Source organism: Anolis carolinensis, chromosome 6 (assembly GCF_035594765.1).
Source record: "Anolis carolinensis isolate JA03-04 chromosome 6, rAnoCar3.1.pri, whole genome shotgun sequence".
Taxonomy (NCBI): Eukaryota; Metazoa; Chordata; class Lepidosauria; order Squamata; family Dactyloidae; genus Anolis; species Anolis carolinensis.
This window is the reverse complement of record NC_085846.1, coordinates 7,342,964-7,359,997: the sequence shown is the minus strand read 5'-3', so window position 1 is coordinate 7,359,997 and position 17,034 is coordinate 7,342,964. Positions and strand designations below refer to the sequence as shown.

The following is a 17,034-nucleotide window of genomic DNA, read 5'->3' as shown; positions in this document are numbered from 1 at the left end:
TTTTTGAGTTAAAAACAATTTTATTTTCAAATAAATACTTTCATTAGTGCGGAAAAACAAAAACAAAATCACAGGAGTTATTTGGCTTCGTTCATGTTCCACATTTGTTTCAAAAGCAGCCTGTTCTCTTGCTGTTCCCTTTTGGCTGGTGACGAGGATGCCTCCCACACCGCTTTTTGGCTCAATTTGGTCCATTTAAAAATAATAATCAATCAATTCAGTTTCAGTGCTAGTCAAAGAAGTGTGTGGTGCATTTTCAGCATTGTAAAACAATATGTAAAAAAATATTTTTTTCCTATCTTTGCAGTGGTATTAGTCTTCCTTAAGCAGTTTCCTCCCCCACTTTAACAACATTTTTTGTTTCAGGACAATTCCCTGAAATACACCTTTACACAATATTAATTTTGCCAAATTACATGCCAAGGGAGGAGAAAAGAAAGTGGCAAATAATAACAAGAATAAGTCCAGCGTCCTTGGTGATCAAAGTGGCAAAAAAATTTCAAGCCTGTTGACCTGTTCATACTGGCCAATTACAGCACTATGGTTCCACTTTAATTCCTATGGGTACATGCTATGGAATACTGGGATTTGTAGTTTGCGTTGGCACGAGAACTCTGAACATCTCCCAGAATTCTATAAGATGCATCCACATTAATTAAAGTGGAATCATAGTGATATAAGTGGGTAGTGTGAAAGGGCCCTTGGAGAGAACAGGCGCATCTACACTGGAGAATTAATGCAGTTTGATACCACTTTAACTCCCATGGCTCAAAGCGGTGGAATCATAAAAATTGGAGTTTTACAAAATCTTTGGCTTTCTTTTCCAAAGAAAAGAAAGTCCCAGGATCCCATAGTAATTGAGTCATGGCAATTAGTGCTTTCGAACCGCAATAGTCCTACAGTGTAGACACCCCCAAGGAAAAAAGTTTTAAAGACTTTAAAAAGGTAAACAAGACCTTTTTCCTAGGAGATTTCTGAATTTCATTCACCATCAGTAGAGGCAAAAAATATGTTCAAATGAGGCTCAGAGTCAAAAACAAAACATCACAGTGAAGCAAATAGCATTGAACTATGGAGTCATTGGCAACCAAAGGGATATAACTCTTGGCAGTGAAGATACAGAAGATGCAAAATCCTGTCAATGTGGGGAAATGGTGCAGAGGGCATTGAGAACGAAGGAGTGGCAAGTAGCGTGATTTGTGTGCGGACAGATAAGGCGGCCAAAGAGGGACGGATGGAACAGCTGGATACAGAAAAAGGTGCCGAGAGATCATAGCATGTAAAATGTAGACCATAGCAGATAAAACATCTATTGTGGGAAACCATTGTAGAAAAAATGAGTGAAGCAGAGAAATCATGGAAGAAGGCAGAGAATAGTTGGAGTGACGAATGGGCAGTCACTCAAGAGATTTGAGTCAATATAACTATAAAGTTTCTTGCTCCTGTTGCTATCATTGTGGGTCAATGTCTCTGGTATTGTTAGATAATAATAGATAAAATACAGGAAAAATATGAGGTGAGAAGAGCCAAGATCATGGAAGACAGCAGAGAACAGATGGAGTGACCACGCCGGTGGAATGAATGGACGGAGTGTATTTTTGGGACCCTCGTCTCTACTGCTGCGTCGGCATCTTCCCCACACAGCCCTCTTTTACTGCCCCCTCCATTTCCCCCTAACCTCCCCTTATTGATGGCATCATGTTAATTGCACAGTACATGATCACTAAGATGGGGCTCAGACCGGTCGCCCTGTCCGTCCGGTTCTCCGAGCGGCTGGTGACCCGCGGTTATTGGCAGGAGAGCCCCGGGCCGGAGCAGGGGAAGCCCTAGTTGGAGCGGGTGAGGCTCTGGACACGGCTGGAGAGCCCCGGCGTCGGGCGGGAGAACCTCGGTTGGATGCCGGGGAGGCTGACGGTCCGGGCGGAGGGCCCTGCGTGACATTGACGGTCAGCACCCCGTGGACCTGGGAGAGCTGTGGGCTGTCCAGACTGGCAACCAGTTGGCGCTGGCCGGCGCGGAGCGGGGTGAAGGTCTGTCGCAGCGTCACTGTCTGGTGGGGTCCGATATTCCTGAAAGACGGAGCGCAAAGTATGAAGATACAGGTAGAATCTAAACTTATTGACCTTACTGATGGGACATAGAAGAAGCCCCTTCAGCCATATCTCAAGCCCCAGGCAGATACATATAGTGAGAGGCCATCCTAGAGGTCCAATAGTACTGGAGTAGTACTGGAACTGAATTTTAAACTTGCTTGGTTTATTGTTTTTAACAGTAACTAGCTGTGCCCGGCCACGCATTGCTGTGGCGTATGGGAATCCTTTGTTGGCCAGGTGGAATATCAGTGAATAGTCTTGCTGCCTCAAAGCCTGGCCGTTTTCTTCTTATGGGAATCCTTGTTTGGTGAGCTGGAATGCAACGGAATAGGGTTGCGGCTTGGAAGCCTGGGAACTTGCGTTTTAGGGGAATGGTTTTTCGGGCTGCTAGAATTGCAATGAATAGCCTCACTACTTCAAAGCCTGGCTACCTGCTACCTAGGGGAATTTTTGGTTGGGTAGCTTCAATAGTACAGAGTAGTATCGCCTGGCCGCTTTCTACCAAGGTTAATAATTTGTTGGTCTGGTTGAATTGAACTGAATAGCCTTGCAGCTTCAATGCCTGGCTGTGTTATACCTAGGGGAATCCTTATTTGGACAGCTTGAATTGCACTGAATAGTCTTGCAGCTTAAAAGCCTGGCCGCTTTCTACATATGGGCATGGTGTTTTCTTTTTATTTATTTCTTTCTTGATGGTCACTCCTTGGAAAATGATTAATTTTGTGGCCAAATTTGGTGTTATTTAGTCCAGTGCTTTTGTTGTTAACTCAGTCCTAATTATGCACAGTACATTTTTATATATATACATATGCTGATGTTTTTAGTATGGCTATGTTGTATGTTCTGTGTTGGTAGTTGAATGTTTTACCTAAGTTTCGATGGTCACGATGGGAATTAGGTAGACTTAAGGAAAGAAGGACTACAGTTGAGCATTGTGATAGCATTTCAAAGAGGATCACTCACCCCACGGTCATTGTGTTGGGGGTGGAAAGCCCCGACCCCTCCATGTGGAAGATGGCATTGGTGAGCGTCACGCCCAACGGGTTCTTGAAGACAATCTGGACTTGGGTCTCACATCCAATGATTGCTGGGCCCAGCAGCTGGAGAGGGAGGAAGCCGGAGAGAAAAGAAGTGAGAAATACCATGATTCATACAGAGAAAGACCCTCACATAGAAACATGACTTCCAACATATCCATAGTTATTTCTCCTGTGGATATGGGCTTGTACTGTGTGGTGAAAATATGGTATATATAAGGCAGAGCTTTCCACACTGTGTGTCGCAACGTCAACTCCCACAATTCCTAACAGCTGGTAGGTTCTTAGGAATTGTGGGAGTTGGTCCAAAACACTTGGAGGGACCAAGTTTGCCCATGCCTGCGCTAACATATTGAACTGATAGGATCTGGTTCACTATTTTTACAGCTTCAGTGTCTCCCCAAATACCACCACCTCATCAGCCAGGTCTCAAATCCTGGGGCAGGGCTGTGGTGCAGACTGGTTAGCAGCCAGCTGCAATAAATCACTCTGACCAAGAGGTTATGCGTTCGAGGCCAGCCCGTGTCAGGGTGAGCACCCAACAATTAAAAATAAAATATTGCCCCTGCTCGTTGCTGACCTTTGCAACCCGAAAAATAGTTTCATCTATCAAGTAGGAAATTTAGGTACCACTTATATGTGGGGAGGCTAATTTACAACACCACAAAATCATCCAGCTGCCGTTGGAATGAGGAAGTGCCGTCGCAGGAGATGATGAAGCAGCTGCTCCCCCAGTGGCCGGAATCAAGCATACCCTCAGGAAGCTGGAAGCTGGAGAAGGTTTAAATTGCCTCTGCGTCTGTCTCTGTTCTATGTTATATGGCATTGAATGTTTGCCTTATATGTGTACAATGTGATCCGCCTTGAGTCCCCTTCGCGGTGAGAAGGGCGGAATATAAATACTGTAAATAAATAAAATAAAATCCTAAATTTGTGTCGTACCGTGAGGGTGAGGTCCGGTGTGCGGAGGCGGAAGGTATGCTCTTTGGCGATGACCTGTCCAGTCTCGGCCACTTTTCCAGAGATGCTCAGCTTCATGGCTCCTTGGTCTACCAGGTGTTTCTTGTACTCTGGGTAAGAGATCACCATCGGGACATCCTGATCTGGAAGGAGGAAAGGCAGGATGGGGTGAATACAAAAATGCACCAGACTGAGCAACAATATTCATATTTTCTTCCTTCATATGCTACACAAGGCCTGTTGCAAGAGGACATCTACAACCACTGGCATGGTTGGTGAAGACACATAACAGAGCTGAAGTCCAAAACACCTGGAGGGCCGAAGCTGACCCATGCCTGGTGTAGATCCAGCCCAAGTCTTAGGTTCCTAAGCTGGCATCTCAAGGCTTGAGATGCTCCTGACCTGGCAACCCCACCAAGAGGTATTAGTAAAGCCTTACTTCCACCTGCCGGCACCTGGACTTGCCGACGTTCCTCCTTGAAGCGCTTGCCCGTGACACCCGTGTAGTACATGACGGCCACAAAGAGGTTGAGCGAGACGTTGCGCGGCATGGAGCTTCGGTTCTTCAGGGTGACCCGCAAGGAGACGTCCTGGCCGGTGTAGGCCTCGTCGGTGTCCACGGTCACCGAGATATCCTGTCCCAATTCCTTTTCGGCGTAGATGTGGGCCTTGGTGCCGTGCTTGGCGGCAGTTTCTACCGCTTTGCGCTCTTCTGGGCTGCCTGGTGGGAAGAGCAGAAGGTTTAAAGAGGGACTGTCTTGCTTGCAGTCCCAGGAAAGGTCTCAAAAGTGACATGGGTGAACGAGATTCAATAAGGACATTGACCCCCAAGAAATTAGGGAAATCTTATAAGAACGCAAATACAAACTGTTGGAAATGTGGTAAGAAAGAGGGATCGTATTTCCACATGTGGTGGACGTGCAAAAAGGCCCAAAAATATTGGAAAAAGATGCAAGAAAAATTAGAAAAAATATTAGAAACTAAAATACCATTTAAAGCAGAAGTATTCTTGTTAGGGATACATGCCATAAAATTAGAAAGCAATAAAGATAAAATACTGTTCTTATTAACAACAGTGGCAAGGATCTGTTACACCAAATTATGGAAAGAGGAAGAGATCCCAGAGGAAGACGTTTGGATGATAAAGGTGTTTGATATAAGAAACATGGATAGACTGACTTTCTTACTAGCAAAAAATAAAGGAATACCAATTAAACAGACAAATTGGAATAAAGTGATGGAAGAATGGACTGAGAAGAAAAGAAAAGAAAAATAGAAGAAAAAAGCAGAAGAAAGGATAGAAAATGAGAGAAGGAAAGATAACTCTAACAGAAAGAAAAAGCTAAAAAAAGAAGGAGAATAAAATTAAAAGAAGTTTAGGAATGGAAAAAAGAAGAGGCGAACCACCCTGAAGAAACTGCTGAGAAGTCACTTTTAAAACCTATATGTGTATTTTTTTCTCCTTTTTTCTATTATTCTATTATTCTATTATTATTATTTTCCTTTTTTCTCTTTTCTTCTTCTTCTCTCTCTCTTTCTACTCTTTTCTTCTTTCTCCTATTCTTTATCTTATCTGTGATCTTGTTTTTTATCTTCTCAATCATCCTTCATTCTTATTTTCGCTCCCTACCCGAGATGCTACTTTTACCGATTTGTAAAATCAATAAATACTATTTATTTATTTTTTTAAAAAGGATATTGACCAAGTGTTCTAAGGAAGAGCACCAAGACGGCAAATGTTATGGAAATCAAGACCAACGCGAAATGGTTGAAGGAGTTTAGTCTTGAGACATGGCAACCAACGTTAGACACCTGAAAAACTATGGAAGAAGGAACAAGATCTTTTCTTCTGGTCTAGCAAACCCTCCCACATTTCAGAGATGAAAACTGTTTTACCTGTTTTGCCTGAGCCTACTAGGAAGGGAAAGATGTTTCCCTTTTCTCTCTTCTTTTGCAATTTGAACTCAGTTTTCACCCTCCTGTGCTACATTACAAACCATTGTTTCCAAACTAAGAATTCAGAACAGATCAGAACCAAAGTTATAAAGTCAGAGATGCTTGAGCAGTAGCTCCAGATCCCACGGGGTTGGGCTAGATGCCTCTCATGTTTCTTTTCAACATTATGACCCTTATGGCTACTACATCCTGGGCATGGCCCCATGTAAGCCGCCCCGAGTCCCCATTGGGGAGATGGTGGCGGGGTATAAATAAAGTTTTATTATTATTATTATTATTACATCAAAGTGCCTTCCCTTGGGGGTTGTGGCATGATGACATTCTTGTGTTGCACTGTTGAATCTGCTGATGTAAAAGTCAGCAGTTTGAAGCTGTGGGTCTGGGTAAGCTCCCACTGTTAGCCCTATATCCTGCCAACCTAGCAGTTCGAAAACATGCACACGTGAGTAGATCAATAGGTACCGCTTTGTCGGGAAGGTAATAAAGGCACCTACGCAGCCATGCCAGCAACATTTCCTCAGCTTGGAAATGGAAGAAGAGCACCTCCCCATGGCCAGAGTTGAGCACTGACTCCAGAAGGCTGGAGATGAAAGGGGAAGCTTTCACCTTTGTTCTGTATATTTGTAGGTCATTGTTATCCCACTGTATTAAAGGCATTGAATGTTTGCCTATCTGTGTATGTTGTAATCCATTCTGAGTCCCCTCGGGAAGATAGAGCAGAATATAAATAAAGTGTTATTATTATGTTGGGATTTTATGCCAATATTTATCAGTTTTATGAAGGCATTGAATGTATGCTGTTAGTTGGAATCTGCCCTGGATCCCTTTGGGGAGATAGAGCAGAATAGAAATAAAGTTGTTTATCATCATCATCATCATCATCATCATCATCATCATCATCATCATCATCCTGAAATTGTTCTGAAGATGCACAAAAAAAGAGATCCATTCAATAACATGTTTACAGACAGAGTTATTGTAGTATGAAAACAACCTCGTGCAATAAAGTCTGATGATACGAATGGCACAACCCTGAAAAAATAACGGAACAGAACGGATACATTCCATCTTAGGGTGGAAAAAAGGCTGGGAGCTCAAGGTGTATGCAACTACACACACCCTTTTATATTTCTCTACTCAATAGCATACCTTCTGGGTGTTTGTAGATGGCAGTGATGTCCTGACGCTGGTTGGAGCCCACCGATTTGGTGCTGATCAAGTGGCCGATGGCTTTCTCCTCCACGTAGACGATCTTGAAACTCCCATCTGACTGGCGCTGCCAGTAGACCTTGTCGCTGTTCACCTGGGGAGACAAACCATCAGAGATATAGGGCAGATATAGACATTCCTAAAGAGAACACTTCTCTAGGCATTTGCAGGTCCTCCAGAGCAATTCTATGGTCAACCACCACAGAGGACTTAATTGTAATATTAACAAATATAAAATCCATGCAGACGTACCTCAGCAAAACAGAAGGAGGCATCGTATTTCATGTAGACCAACCCGTTTTTGATGGCCTCAACAGAGCAGGGTCCACAACAGAAGATACCTGGAGGGGAGAAGGAAGGAAATATATATATATATATATATAGATATAGATATAGGTGGTAATGCAAGGCACTCCTTGTTGCATGATGGATGAAAAAGCTATTTCAACCTCAGTGCAATTTTGGACAAAGGGTTACTTTTGTGGTAGAGTCCCCTTGGGTGAGAAAGGCAGGGTAGAAATGTTGTAAATAAATAAATAGAGGAGAAAAAAGGCATCTTAGCTTCAATTTTTGGAAAATTGCATTACATGCCTACCATTGCTGGAGGAAGCTGACCATGCAGTCGTATTGGAAGTCCTAAAGGCAATATTTTTAATCAAACCCATGAAGAATGAAACCCAGAAAAGTCATTCCCAAATGGGACTAATGGGAGGTAGGATCCAAAATTATAGGGAAGTTTTTGAGGTTGTAACTCTCAGATTTCCCTAGATAACTTCTACCAACTCTGATTGTGGGTAAGGATGGATTTGGTGGGACCAGAATGAAGATCTAGGTATAAGCCAACTATATTTATAGGGTCTAATGCAGGCATGGGCCAACTTGGGCCCTCCGGGTGTTTTGGACTTCAGTTTCACAATTCCTAACAGCTGGTAGGCTGTTAGGAATTGTGGGAGTTGAAGTCCAAAACACCTGGAGGGCCCAAGTTGGCCCATGCCTGGTCTAATGGGATCTTATTGAGTCTTACTGCAATACCAGCCTCTGCCACTAGGAGTGCTAGTGAACTAGTAATAAACCCAACCATGGTTCTCAACCAAAGGTCTCCAGATGCTTTGAACTTCATCTCCAGAATCCTTGACCATTGGCCTTGTCAGATGAAGCTTCTGGGAATCGAACTCCCCAAACAACTGGATAAACAAAGGCTGAGAGCCACTGGTTAATATGGTAGTTGCCATAGTGGCTAGAGATCCAGTATCTGGCCTGATAGAACTATGAAATCTTATGTTTGTAGGTCACCATTGCTGTCCTTAGTTTTGAAGAGGAATCGCCCTTTGACTTACCACTACTAGATTCTTGGGGAGTGGCGTCCACCACTTGCCAGCCATCAAATCCCGAAGGAAGATCAGGCCGCTTCATCCAGCAGTCGTTCCAAACGTGGAAATTCCTGCATCAGGACAAGGAAAGCATGGATTTGGGGTTAGATGGCAGCCCTCTCAAATCTGAACTTGATCGCTTAGTGCTACAAAGGTACTATTGTGTAGTAGTGAATCAATGGAACGTACATGGCTGCTGTTGTATCAAATTCCCATCTAGTAAGGGCCAATAGTTGGATTTCCTTACCAGACAGAGTCCGCATTGAGGTGCTCCAGGGGCTTCATGTTCTCGTCAAAGTAGATGTCCATGGTGAGGCTGACGTCCGTGTCATGGGCCGAATTGTAGTTGGTGACTGTCCGCGTGGCAATGCCCAAGCACCGCAGCACTGGGGGGAAAGCAGGATAAACTCAACCAAAAGGCACTCTCTGTTGCAGCATCTCATAAAATATTGCATATACATTTAGGAAATATACATCTGGCTTCTTCTACTTGGACAAGGGCAACAATATGCATCTAACCAGGAAAGTCTGGACAGATAATCAGTTGTCTTTATACTAATATAATTCAAGTTTTGTTGCAAAGGAAACTTCTACAATAGGCATGGGCAGACTTGGGTCCTCCAGGTGTTTTGGACTTCAGCTCCCACCATTCCTAACAGCCTCAGGCCCTTTCCTTTTTCCTCTCAGCCGCTTAAGCGGCTGAGAGGGAAAAGGAAGGGGCCTGAGGCTGTTAGGAATGGTGGGAGTTGAAGTACAAAACACCTGGAGGTCCCATGTTTGCCCATACCTGCTTTAGTCCTTCTGTTCACTTTTCTCCATAATAGTCCTCTCCATCCCACTTCTCCGAATGGTAACTACCTGTGGTCACAACGCCAGCAAAGACCCAACACTGCCCGTAGAGGACAGGGTAGCCGGTCTTGAGATACTTGAGGAGGATGTCTCGGCTGCCCACCCAGGCCGAAGGGTTGGTGCCCCGGGAGTAATCTCCATTCCAGTTCCCGACCAGCACCCCATTGTCGTCCAAAGAGTTCACCTAAAATAGGAGAGGGAGAAAATCAGTCAGAATAATAGAATCACTGAAACACAGAAGAGACTGTTGGGTGAATGGTCTTATTAACAAATGACTCTCCCCATAAACATATAGCAGTATAACTTATTCGCAGCAGCGTGACCCAGCACCAGCAGCCAAAAAGTGATAAAAAGAACAAAAACACACAGACCAATTTTAGATCTTCCTTAGGAAGCTTTTCTTTGTAGCAAAATAATATGGTTGAACTATTTCCAAATAAAGTTCTTTATCCTTCCTTCTTTGCTTCCACGCTGGGCTTCTTTCTCATGCAGATAAACAGCTTCACTCTCACAGAGCCTCCTCTCACATCAAACTTAAACAGGAGTTTCACACAGTAGCTCTACACACAGCAGCCTTCACACTGGAGTTTCACACTTGAGGCCTTCAACCTGGGGCTTCTCTCACCAAAGCTTCTCACACGAGGCCTTCTCTAACTGAAGCTTTCTCACACCAGGCCTCCTCACACTGAGGCCTCCTCACACAGTTTATACACAGCAGCCTTCACACTGGAGCTTCACACTCGAGGCCTTCAACCTGGGGCTTCTCTCACCAAAGCTTCTCACACGAGGCCTTCTCTAACTGAAGCTTTCTCACACCAGGCCTCCTCACACTGAGACCTCCTCACACAGTTTATACACAGCAGCCTTCACACTGAAGCTTCACACTTGAGGCCTTCAACCTGGGGCTTCTCTCACCAAAGCTTCTCACACAAGGCCTTCACACACTGAGGCTTTCTCATATTTCTCAGGACGACACTAGCTTTGGCCCACTAACTCTAACAGGCTTCGGAATACTCACTCTCCTCAGGGTGACGCTAGCTTATTTAACCCTTTTAGTTCTTGACTCACATTTTTGTAATCAAAAATACTTAGTTAATTTTTAATATTTCTGACAGAGACTGCAATGGACATCCAGGATGAAGGAAAATACAATCAAAACACTCCCAAGAGATGGTCATCCAGCCTCTGATTAAAAACCTTCAGAGAAGCAGACTCCACCAGACTCTGATGCAGTACATTCTACTGTTGAACAGCTCTTACTGTCAGGAAGTTTTTCCTAATGTTTAGGTGGAATCTTTTCCCCTGCAAATTCCTCCATTGTGTTCCTTCCTCAATGTGACATCCTTTTAAGTATTGAAACATGGCTATGTTTCCACTCTCAGCCTTCCTTTCTCCAAGCTAAACATCCCCAGCTCTCTGAGCCGTTCCTCGTAGGACTTGGCTTCCAAACCATTGACAATTTTGATCACCCTTCTCTAGACACATTCCAATTTGTTTATATTCTTCTTGAATTGTGGGGTCCACAACTAGACACAGGGTTATTCCAGGTGAGGTCTGACCAAAGCGGAATAGAGTGAGACAATGACTTCCCTTAATCTCAATACTATACTCCTATTGATGCAGCCTAGAATCGCATTGGCTTTTTATTGGACTACTGGATTATGACCTGTTAGGACCACAATCTAATGGGGATTATGATCTATTAGGATAATAACCTATTGAGTAGTAGAGTTTCAGAGATGTTCCTTCAGTTTATTGGATAACGGAAGATTATTGGGCACATAAATATCTTGTTTCTATTCAATGATTTCAGCAGACAAAGATTCAAGCAGACTTCTTTAACATAACATGTTTGTTTTACTCACAACTTCATGTATTTAAATACACAAGTACATTTCTTGTCAGGTTAAACTTTAAAACGTTTCAGTTTGTATCTTTAACTTATAGTCTTTAACAGTCTCTTCAAAACTATATTGCTCTGTACAGCTCTCTTTCATAACCGTCTGCTTCCAAGGGACTCAAGCCTCAACTGTCTTCTAATTCCTAACACTGGCTTCTGTACTCAAACAGACTCAAGCCTCAACTGTCTTCTAATTCCTAACACTGGCTTCTGTACTCAAACAGACTCAAGCCTCAACTGTCTTCTAACTCCTAACATTGACTTCTGTACTCAAACAGACTCAAGCCTCAACTGTCTTCTAACTCCTAACATTGACTTCTGTACTCAGACTCAAGCCTCAACTGTCATTCCTCAACTGTCATCCTTTTAAACTGCATTCTAAACAGTCACTGAACCAGTTACATGGTTTGCAGCCCCCCCCCCACTGCGTCAAGTACATAGAGCTAAGAAAGCTGCAAACCAAAGAAGACATACACTTCAGGAAATAAACCGACACATTATAAAGGCAGACAAAACATTAAATAGAGGAGGCTTGAAGAAGGTTTCTATCTCCAACATTTTTAGCCGTCGCATCACACTGTTGACTCATGTTCAGTTTGTGGTCTACCGAGTCTTCTAGTTCCCTTTGACATGGATTGTTCTCAAGCCAGGTGTCACCCGTCCTATAACTCTGCATTTCATTTTTATTCATAGTATTTCTCTCTGTTGAAATTCATTTGTTAGTTTTGGAGAGAAGAACAGCCGCGATGGGAAACTGTCACTATGTAGCCATGTATAAGCCTAGATATGTTAGTCAAAAAGTCAACCCAAAAACGACAACATTGTCCCCTGAATCTACCGTCGACTTATACACGCGTCTATATCAGACATGGCCAAACTTTGGGACTTTAAGCCTAAAACATCTGGAAGGCCAAAGTTTGCCCATGCCGGATATATACAGTAGTAATGATTCATTTCCAGAATACAAGCTGTGATGACACTGAAGCCATACAGTGCCATTTAAATATGGAAACGAGAGGTAGGGCAATAGGATTAGATGGGGGAGGAAGCCAATCAAGGACCAAAGAAAGGAACGCAAACAGGGAATGAATAGGAAGCCAATGGGGGATGGATGTTGTCTTTCTCAATACAGGAATTGACAGGCTGAAAACACACTACGCCAAGGCTGATTAAGTATTCCTATATGGATCTCTTCCATCTCTGGAACTCCCAACCAAATGGGGAAACAGCCCAGCAGGATGAGCCAGTTGTACAAGTCCGGGTTTCCTTTCAAGATCTGTATGTGTTAGTTAGTTAGATGATATTGGCTAATGTATATTCTTCTCAAATATGTAAAGGACTTAAGGCCATCATCTGGTGCATAATCCCTTGGGGATACGTCCCGATGACCTCGATCGACCTTATTTCTGGGAAAGCATGGACAAGGTAGTTAATTAAAAACAACAATGGTGTCTCTAGATGGCAATGACAATGTAGATTCCATGGCAGGACTGGAAGTGACTTGTGTTTGAAATCTTTTTCAGTACTCAAGGCAGGTATTCCCTTGGATAAGCCTACCTCGCAAGGCTGGCGTGTTGACCAAAAGGGAATGGTGCAAGATCGGGAAAAAACACAGTAAGAGAACGTGGTCCCAGAGCTGTAACTCACCATGGCAGAGACAACGCGGGAGACCATGATGGGGTCTCCGCGACTGGCATGAGGCATCCCACGCTGGTCCAGCATGAAGAGACAGGCATCTAATATACCGTGGTCAAACTATAAGCAGGAAAGAATATATAATTTAGGATCCAAATAAGAGATTTTACACCTTGATGCAGGACTGGCCTCGTTTTTAGGTTAAGAGATGCCCTTCCCAGTAAGTTTAGGCAAAAGCAAACTACTCCGAGATTGTGTGCCATTTCTCATTGGTAATTTTTGTCATTTTGACCACACATCTATGTTGCTCGTTCTGGTTTCCACCTGCAAAATGTTGGAGTATGGGGTTTCCATGGCTTTATGTAACCCAGTACTCAAAGTTCCGGACTTTCAAAGAAAGCCTGTGGGTGCATCTAAACCAGGCCTGGGCCAACTTGGGCCCTCCGGGTGTTTTGGACTTCAACTCCCACCATTCCTAACAGCCGGTAGGCTGTTAGGAATGGTGGGAGTTGAAGTCCAAAACACCTGGAGGGCCAAAGTTTGCCCATGCTTGATCTACACTGTCAAATTAATGCAGTTTGACCCCACTCTAAAAGCAATGACTCAATGCTATGAAATCCTGGGAGTTGTAGTTTGACGAGGCACCAGCACTCTTTGGTAGAGACGGCAAAAGGCCTTGGAAAGCTACAGCTCCCAAAATTTTATAGGCTTGAGTCATGGCATTAATTTAATTGCATGAATTGGATAGTGTAGATGCACCCTAAGCTGACGAAACTGCATTGAAGACAGATTCAATTGCTGTTTCACTTCGAAGGAAGCGAGTTAGTGAATTCCATTGGAAAAACATCTCGTTTCCTTTCATCTCCAAGCCTTTGATTCTTTCCTTTCTTTCCTTGCTTAGTTTTTTCATACCTCAAAACCTCTGAGGATGCCTGCCATAGATGTGGGCGAAACGTCAGGAGAGAATACTTCTGGAACATGGCCACCCAGCCCGAAAGACATACAACAACCCTTTGATTCTTTGTTTCTGCCCCAAAGATTACAAAGATACCTACCTGGGCGTAATTCCACGTTCGTTCCCCGATCTGAGTTTCTGTCCCATAGTAGATCCTTCCAGATTCGTTCAGTACATATTCATCTAGCGAACTGGTCTTGTCCAGGTAAACAGGATCATCTAAGAGCAAGAGAGAAAAGAACAGAGCTTTAGGATGTTTCTTAACTATTCTAGACATTCAGCAATAGAGATGCCTCTAATTCTCCTACACTATTAAGGAATACTTTAATCTACTATTTGTTTGATAGGGTCTCCTTTGGATAGCCACAGATCGGAAATGGCTTGAAGGCACACAACAAGAACAACGCAAGAACAACTGATTCCATAGCATTGACCCATAGCAGTTAAAGAGGCATCAAAAAGCATTTGTTCTACAGCGTAGATCAGGCATGGACCAACTTGGTCCCTCCAGGTGTTTTGGACTTCAGCTCCCACAATTCCTAACAGCCTACCTATCTGATCACCTTGGAGAAGACACTTGAGGTTTGCACTAGAACCCGGAGTGGATCCAAACTGCACTACTGGCTTGGAAGCCACAAATATACCTCCCCATGTCTCCGTATCTTTCCCTATTCCTCCTAGGCAGGCATGGGCAAACCTGGGCCCTTCAGGTGTTTTGGACTTCAACTCCCACCATTCCTAACAGCCGGTAGGCTGTTAGGAATGGTGGGAGTTGAAGTCCAAAACACCTGAAGGGCCCAGGTTTGCCCATGCCTAGGACACACAATGGGTTTGCGCAAGAGCTTCTGGGTCTTTTCCTGTTTCTTCCGGGTATGATCTGATTTATTTCTGGGAACTCTTACTTATCCTTGTCCCCAATATAGACCCCTCCATTGGGCCCCCAATGATATGTCCAACCTCCTTAGCACCCTTTTGTTTCTCTGGAATTATGTATTGAATGAAGCAGAGATATCAAAACCCATGGGACTAGAATAAAGATCTAGGTATAAGTCAACTATATTTATAGGTCTAATGCAGGCATGGGCCAACTTGGGTCCTCTGGGTGTTTTGGACTTCAACTCCCACAATTCCTAACAGCCTACTGGCTGTTAGGAATTGTGGGAGTTGAAGTCCAAAACACCCAGAGGACCCAAGTTGGCCACACCTGGTGTAGACGCAATAGTTGTTCTTGTGTTGTTCTTGTTGTATGCCTTCAATGGACAACATAGATTCATATAATGCAGACCGAACTGCACCTATAACTGTTCTATCTACTAACTGTTCTATTAGTTCTAACTGTTCTATTAGTTCTATCTACACTGACCATATAACACAGTTCAAGCTGTACTATTTACCAGTGGAAATTCAGCCTTGGTCACCTGGAATTCTTTGATGAGGTTCAAATTGAGCAAATAAATGAACAGAAAAATAACTGAATGTACAGCATTTGTTCTCCCTGGTCTGCTTGTTTGCCTTTTCAACCTTGCTTCTCGGCCAAGAGATTTTTTTTCGTTTGTGCTTTTAATTCCATCGCTAATCCACCCAAGATAAAAGGTTTCCTTTCCCACCCAAACACTCCTGATGTTCTGCATGTTTCCTCCGTCGGAGGTCAGGAAGGAAGCTGAGATTGGAAGCATGGGACAAAGAAGACACCCAGCCTCACCTCCTTGTCCTTTCCAGGGAAAACATGGCCTTTCGTTTCAAAGAAAGCAATGTTGACATTTTTCCCCATAGAAGGTACTGTACTTTGTGCCATGGGGCAGGTGAGGACCCATCCCTCTGACCAGAATTTGACTAACAATCACAACAAATGCCTAGCGAAGTGCATTTCTGGGTCATAGAGCTTGACCTAAAGTTCAGACTAAAACCTGGAGCTGATAAAGCATCCCACTGATACAGTAGCAACTAGTGATATCACTTTCCTATTGGGATACTCACCAGGGCACCAGGGGTTGAAGAGGATGTAGATCTCATAGCGAGGATCAAACGGCGCCTGGTACTCGCCCGCTTTGCTCCGCGTCTTGACGCTGAACTGGTACTTCCCAATCACCGCTTCGGGCGAGGTGTTGACCCGGATGGTCATAGTGTTGGTGCCGGTGTCTCTCAACTCCGCTGACCAGCTCAAGTCTGAGAGAGGGCTCCCCAGGGGCACCAAAATGTGGGTCTTCTTGGCGACCTGTGGGTTGGGACCTGCCAAGGAAACAAGGCGTTAAGAGGCCGGCAGAGACAGGAGCGAACTCCTTCCACATTCCTCATAATGCAGATAGAAATGCATCCGTGTGTGACCTTGTGTCTGAATTAGGTACAGGTGCCATGAAGAACAAAACAGAGACAGAAGTTCCCAGTATCCCTTAAAACTAAAATATGAATCAGCATTTTAACAGCTGAACAGAGAAAAGGAATTAAAATGCTGCAATTAAAAAAAATCATGAGTGGATGGGTAAAGCATGTAGAACTGAAAATTTACAAACCAGTTAAAACCTGGAATCACTGATTTCTCAGAAACTACACAGATGGATCATGGGGATGAATGGCAGAAACGGGTAATGAGTGAGGTGGTTGCATTGTCCTAGCTGCTTCCCATTCCACCAGTCTCTGAAGAAAGCCTGACATTAATTAGATATTGACTACAAATTTGAATAGTATGAAAGAGTACCAAGCTTTGCTCATGACAGAACATTGGAATTGACTTAGGAATTGCTCAAAACCTTGATTGGCTACTACTTGCTTGAACTCTGGTAACCAGCTTAACTCCTGATTGAGTTACCTTCTTAAACCCTGACTTGGTACCAGAAAAGCCCCTGATTGGTTACCTTCTGAAACCATGATTGGTTACCTTCCCAAACCCCAGTTTAGTTGCATTTTTAGACCCTGACTGGCTACCTGCATGGTTTCTCAATTAGTTGGGGACCTGCTATAGGCAAAGGATGGACAATTGTGATGAACTGACCTGATCCCAAAGGATGGGGTCACTTGGCTGGCATCTAGCCCAGGCATGGGTAAAGTTCGACCCTACAGGTGTTTTGGACCT

The 17,034-nt window shown here is 43.8% G+C and overlaps 1 protein-coding gene across 2 annotated transcripts in view; it reads right to left on the bottom strand.

The window, feature by feature from the left end:
* The window catches only part of tgm1 (transglutaminase 1), a 51,796-nt gene continuing 34,762 nt past the window's right edge, over positions 1-17,034 (bottom strand). For both annotated transcript variants that reach the window (XM_062957270.1, XM_062957271.1), the window contains exons 4-15: positions 15,942-16,193; positions 14,065-14,183; positions 13,022-13,129; positions 9,484-9,658; positions 8,873-9,011; positions 8,593-8,696; positions 7,508-7,596; positions 7,196-7,349; positions 4,530-4,811; positions 4,073-4,233; positions 3,057-3,193; positions 1-2,069 (exon numbers count right to left, since the gene is read on the bottom strand). In XM_062957270.1, the coding sequence (XP_062813340.1) occupies positions 1,736-2,069; positions 3,057-3,193; positions 4,073-4,233; positions 4,530-4,811; positions 7,196-7,349; positions 7,508-7,596; positions 8,593-8,696; positions 8,873-9,011; positions 9,484-9,658; positions 13,022-13,129; positions 14,065-14,183; positions 15,942-16,193 (2,054 nt within the window). In that variant the 3' untranslated portion in view covers positions 1-1,735. The remainder of the gene's footprint in view (positions 2,070-3,056; positions 3,194-4,072; positions 4,234-4,529; positions 4,812-7,195; positions 7,350-7,507; positions 7,597-8,592; positions 8,697-8,872; positions 9,012-9,483; positions 9,659-13,021; positions 13,130-14,064; positions 14,184-15,941; positions 16,194-17,034) is intronic.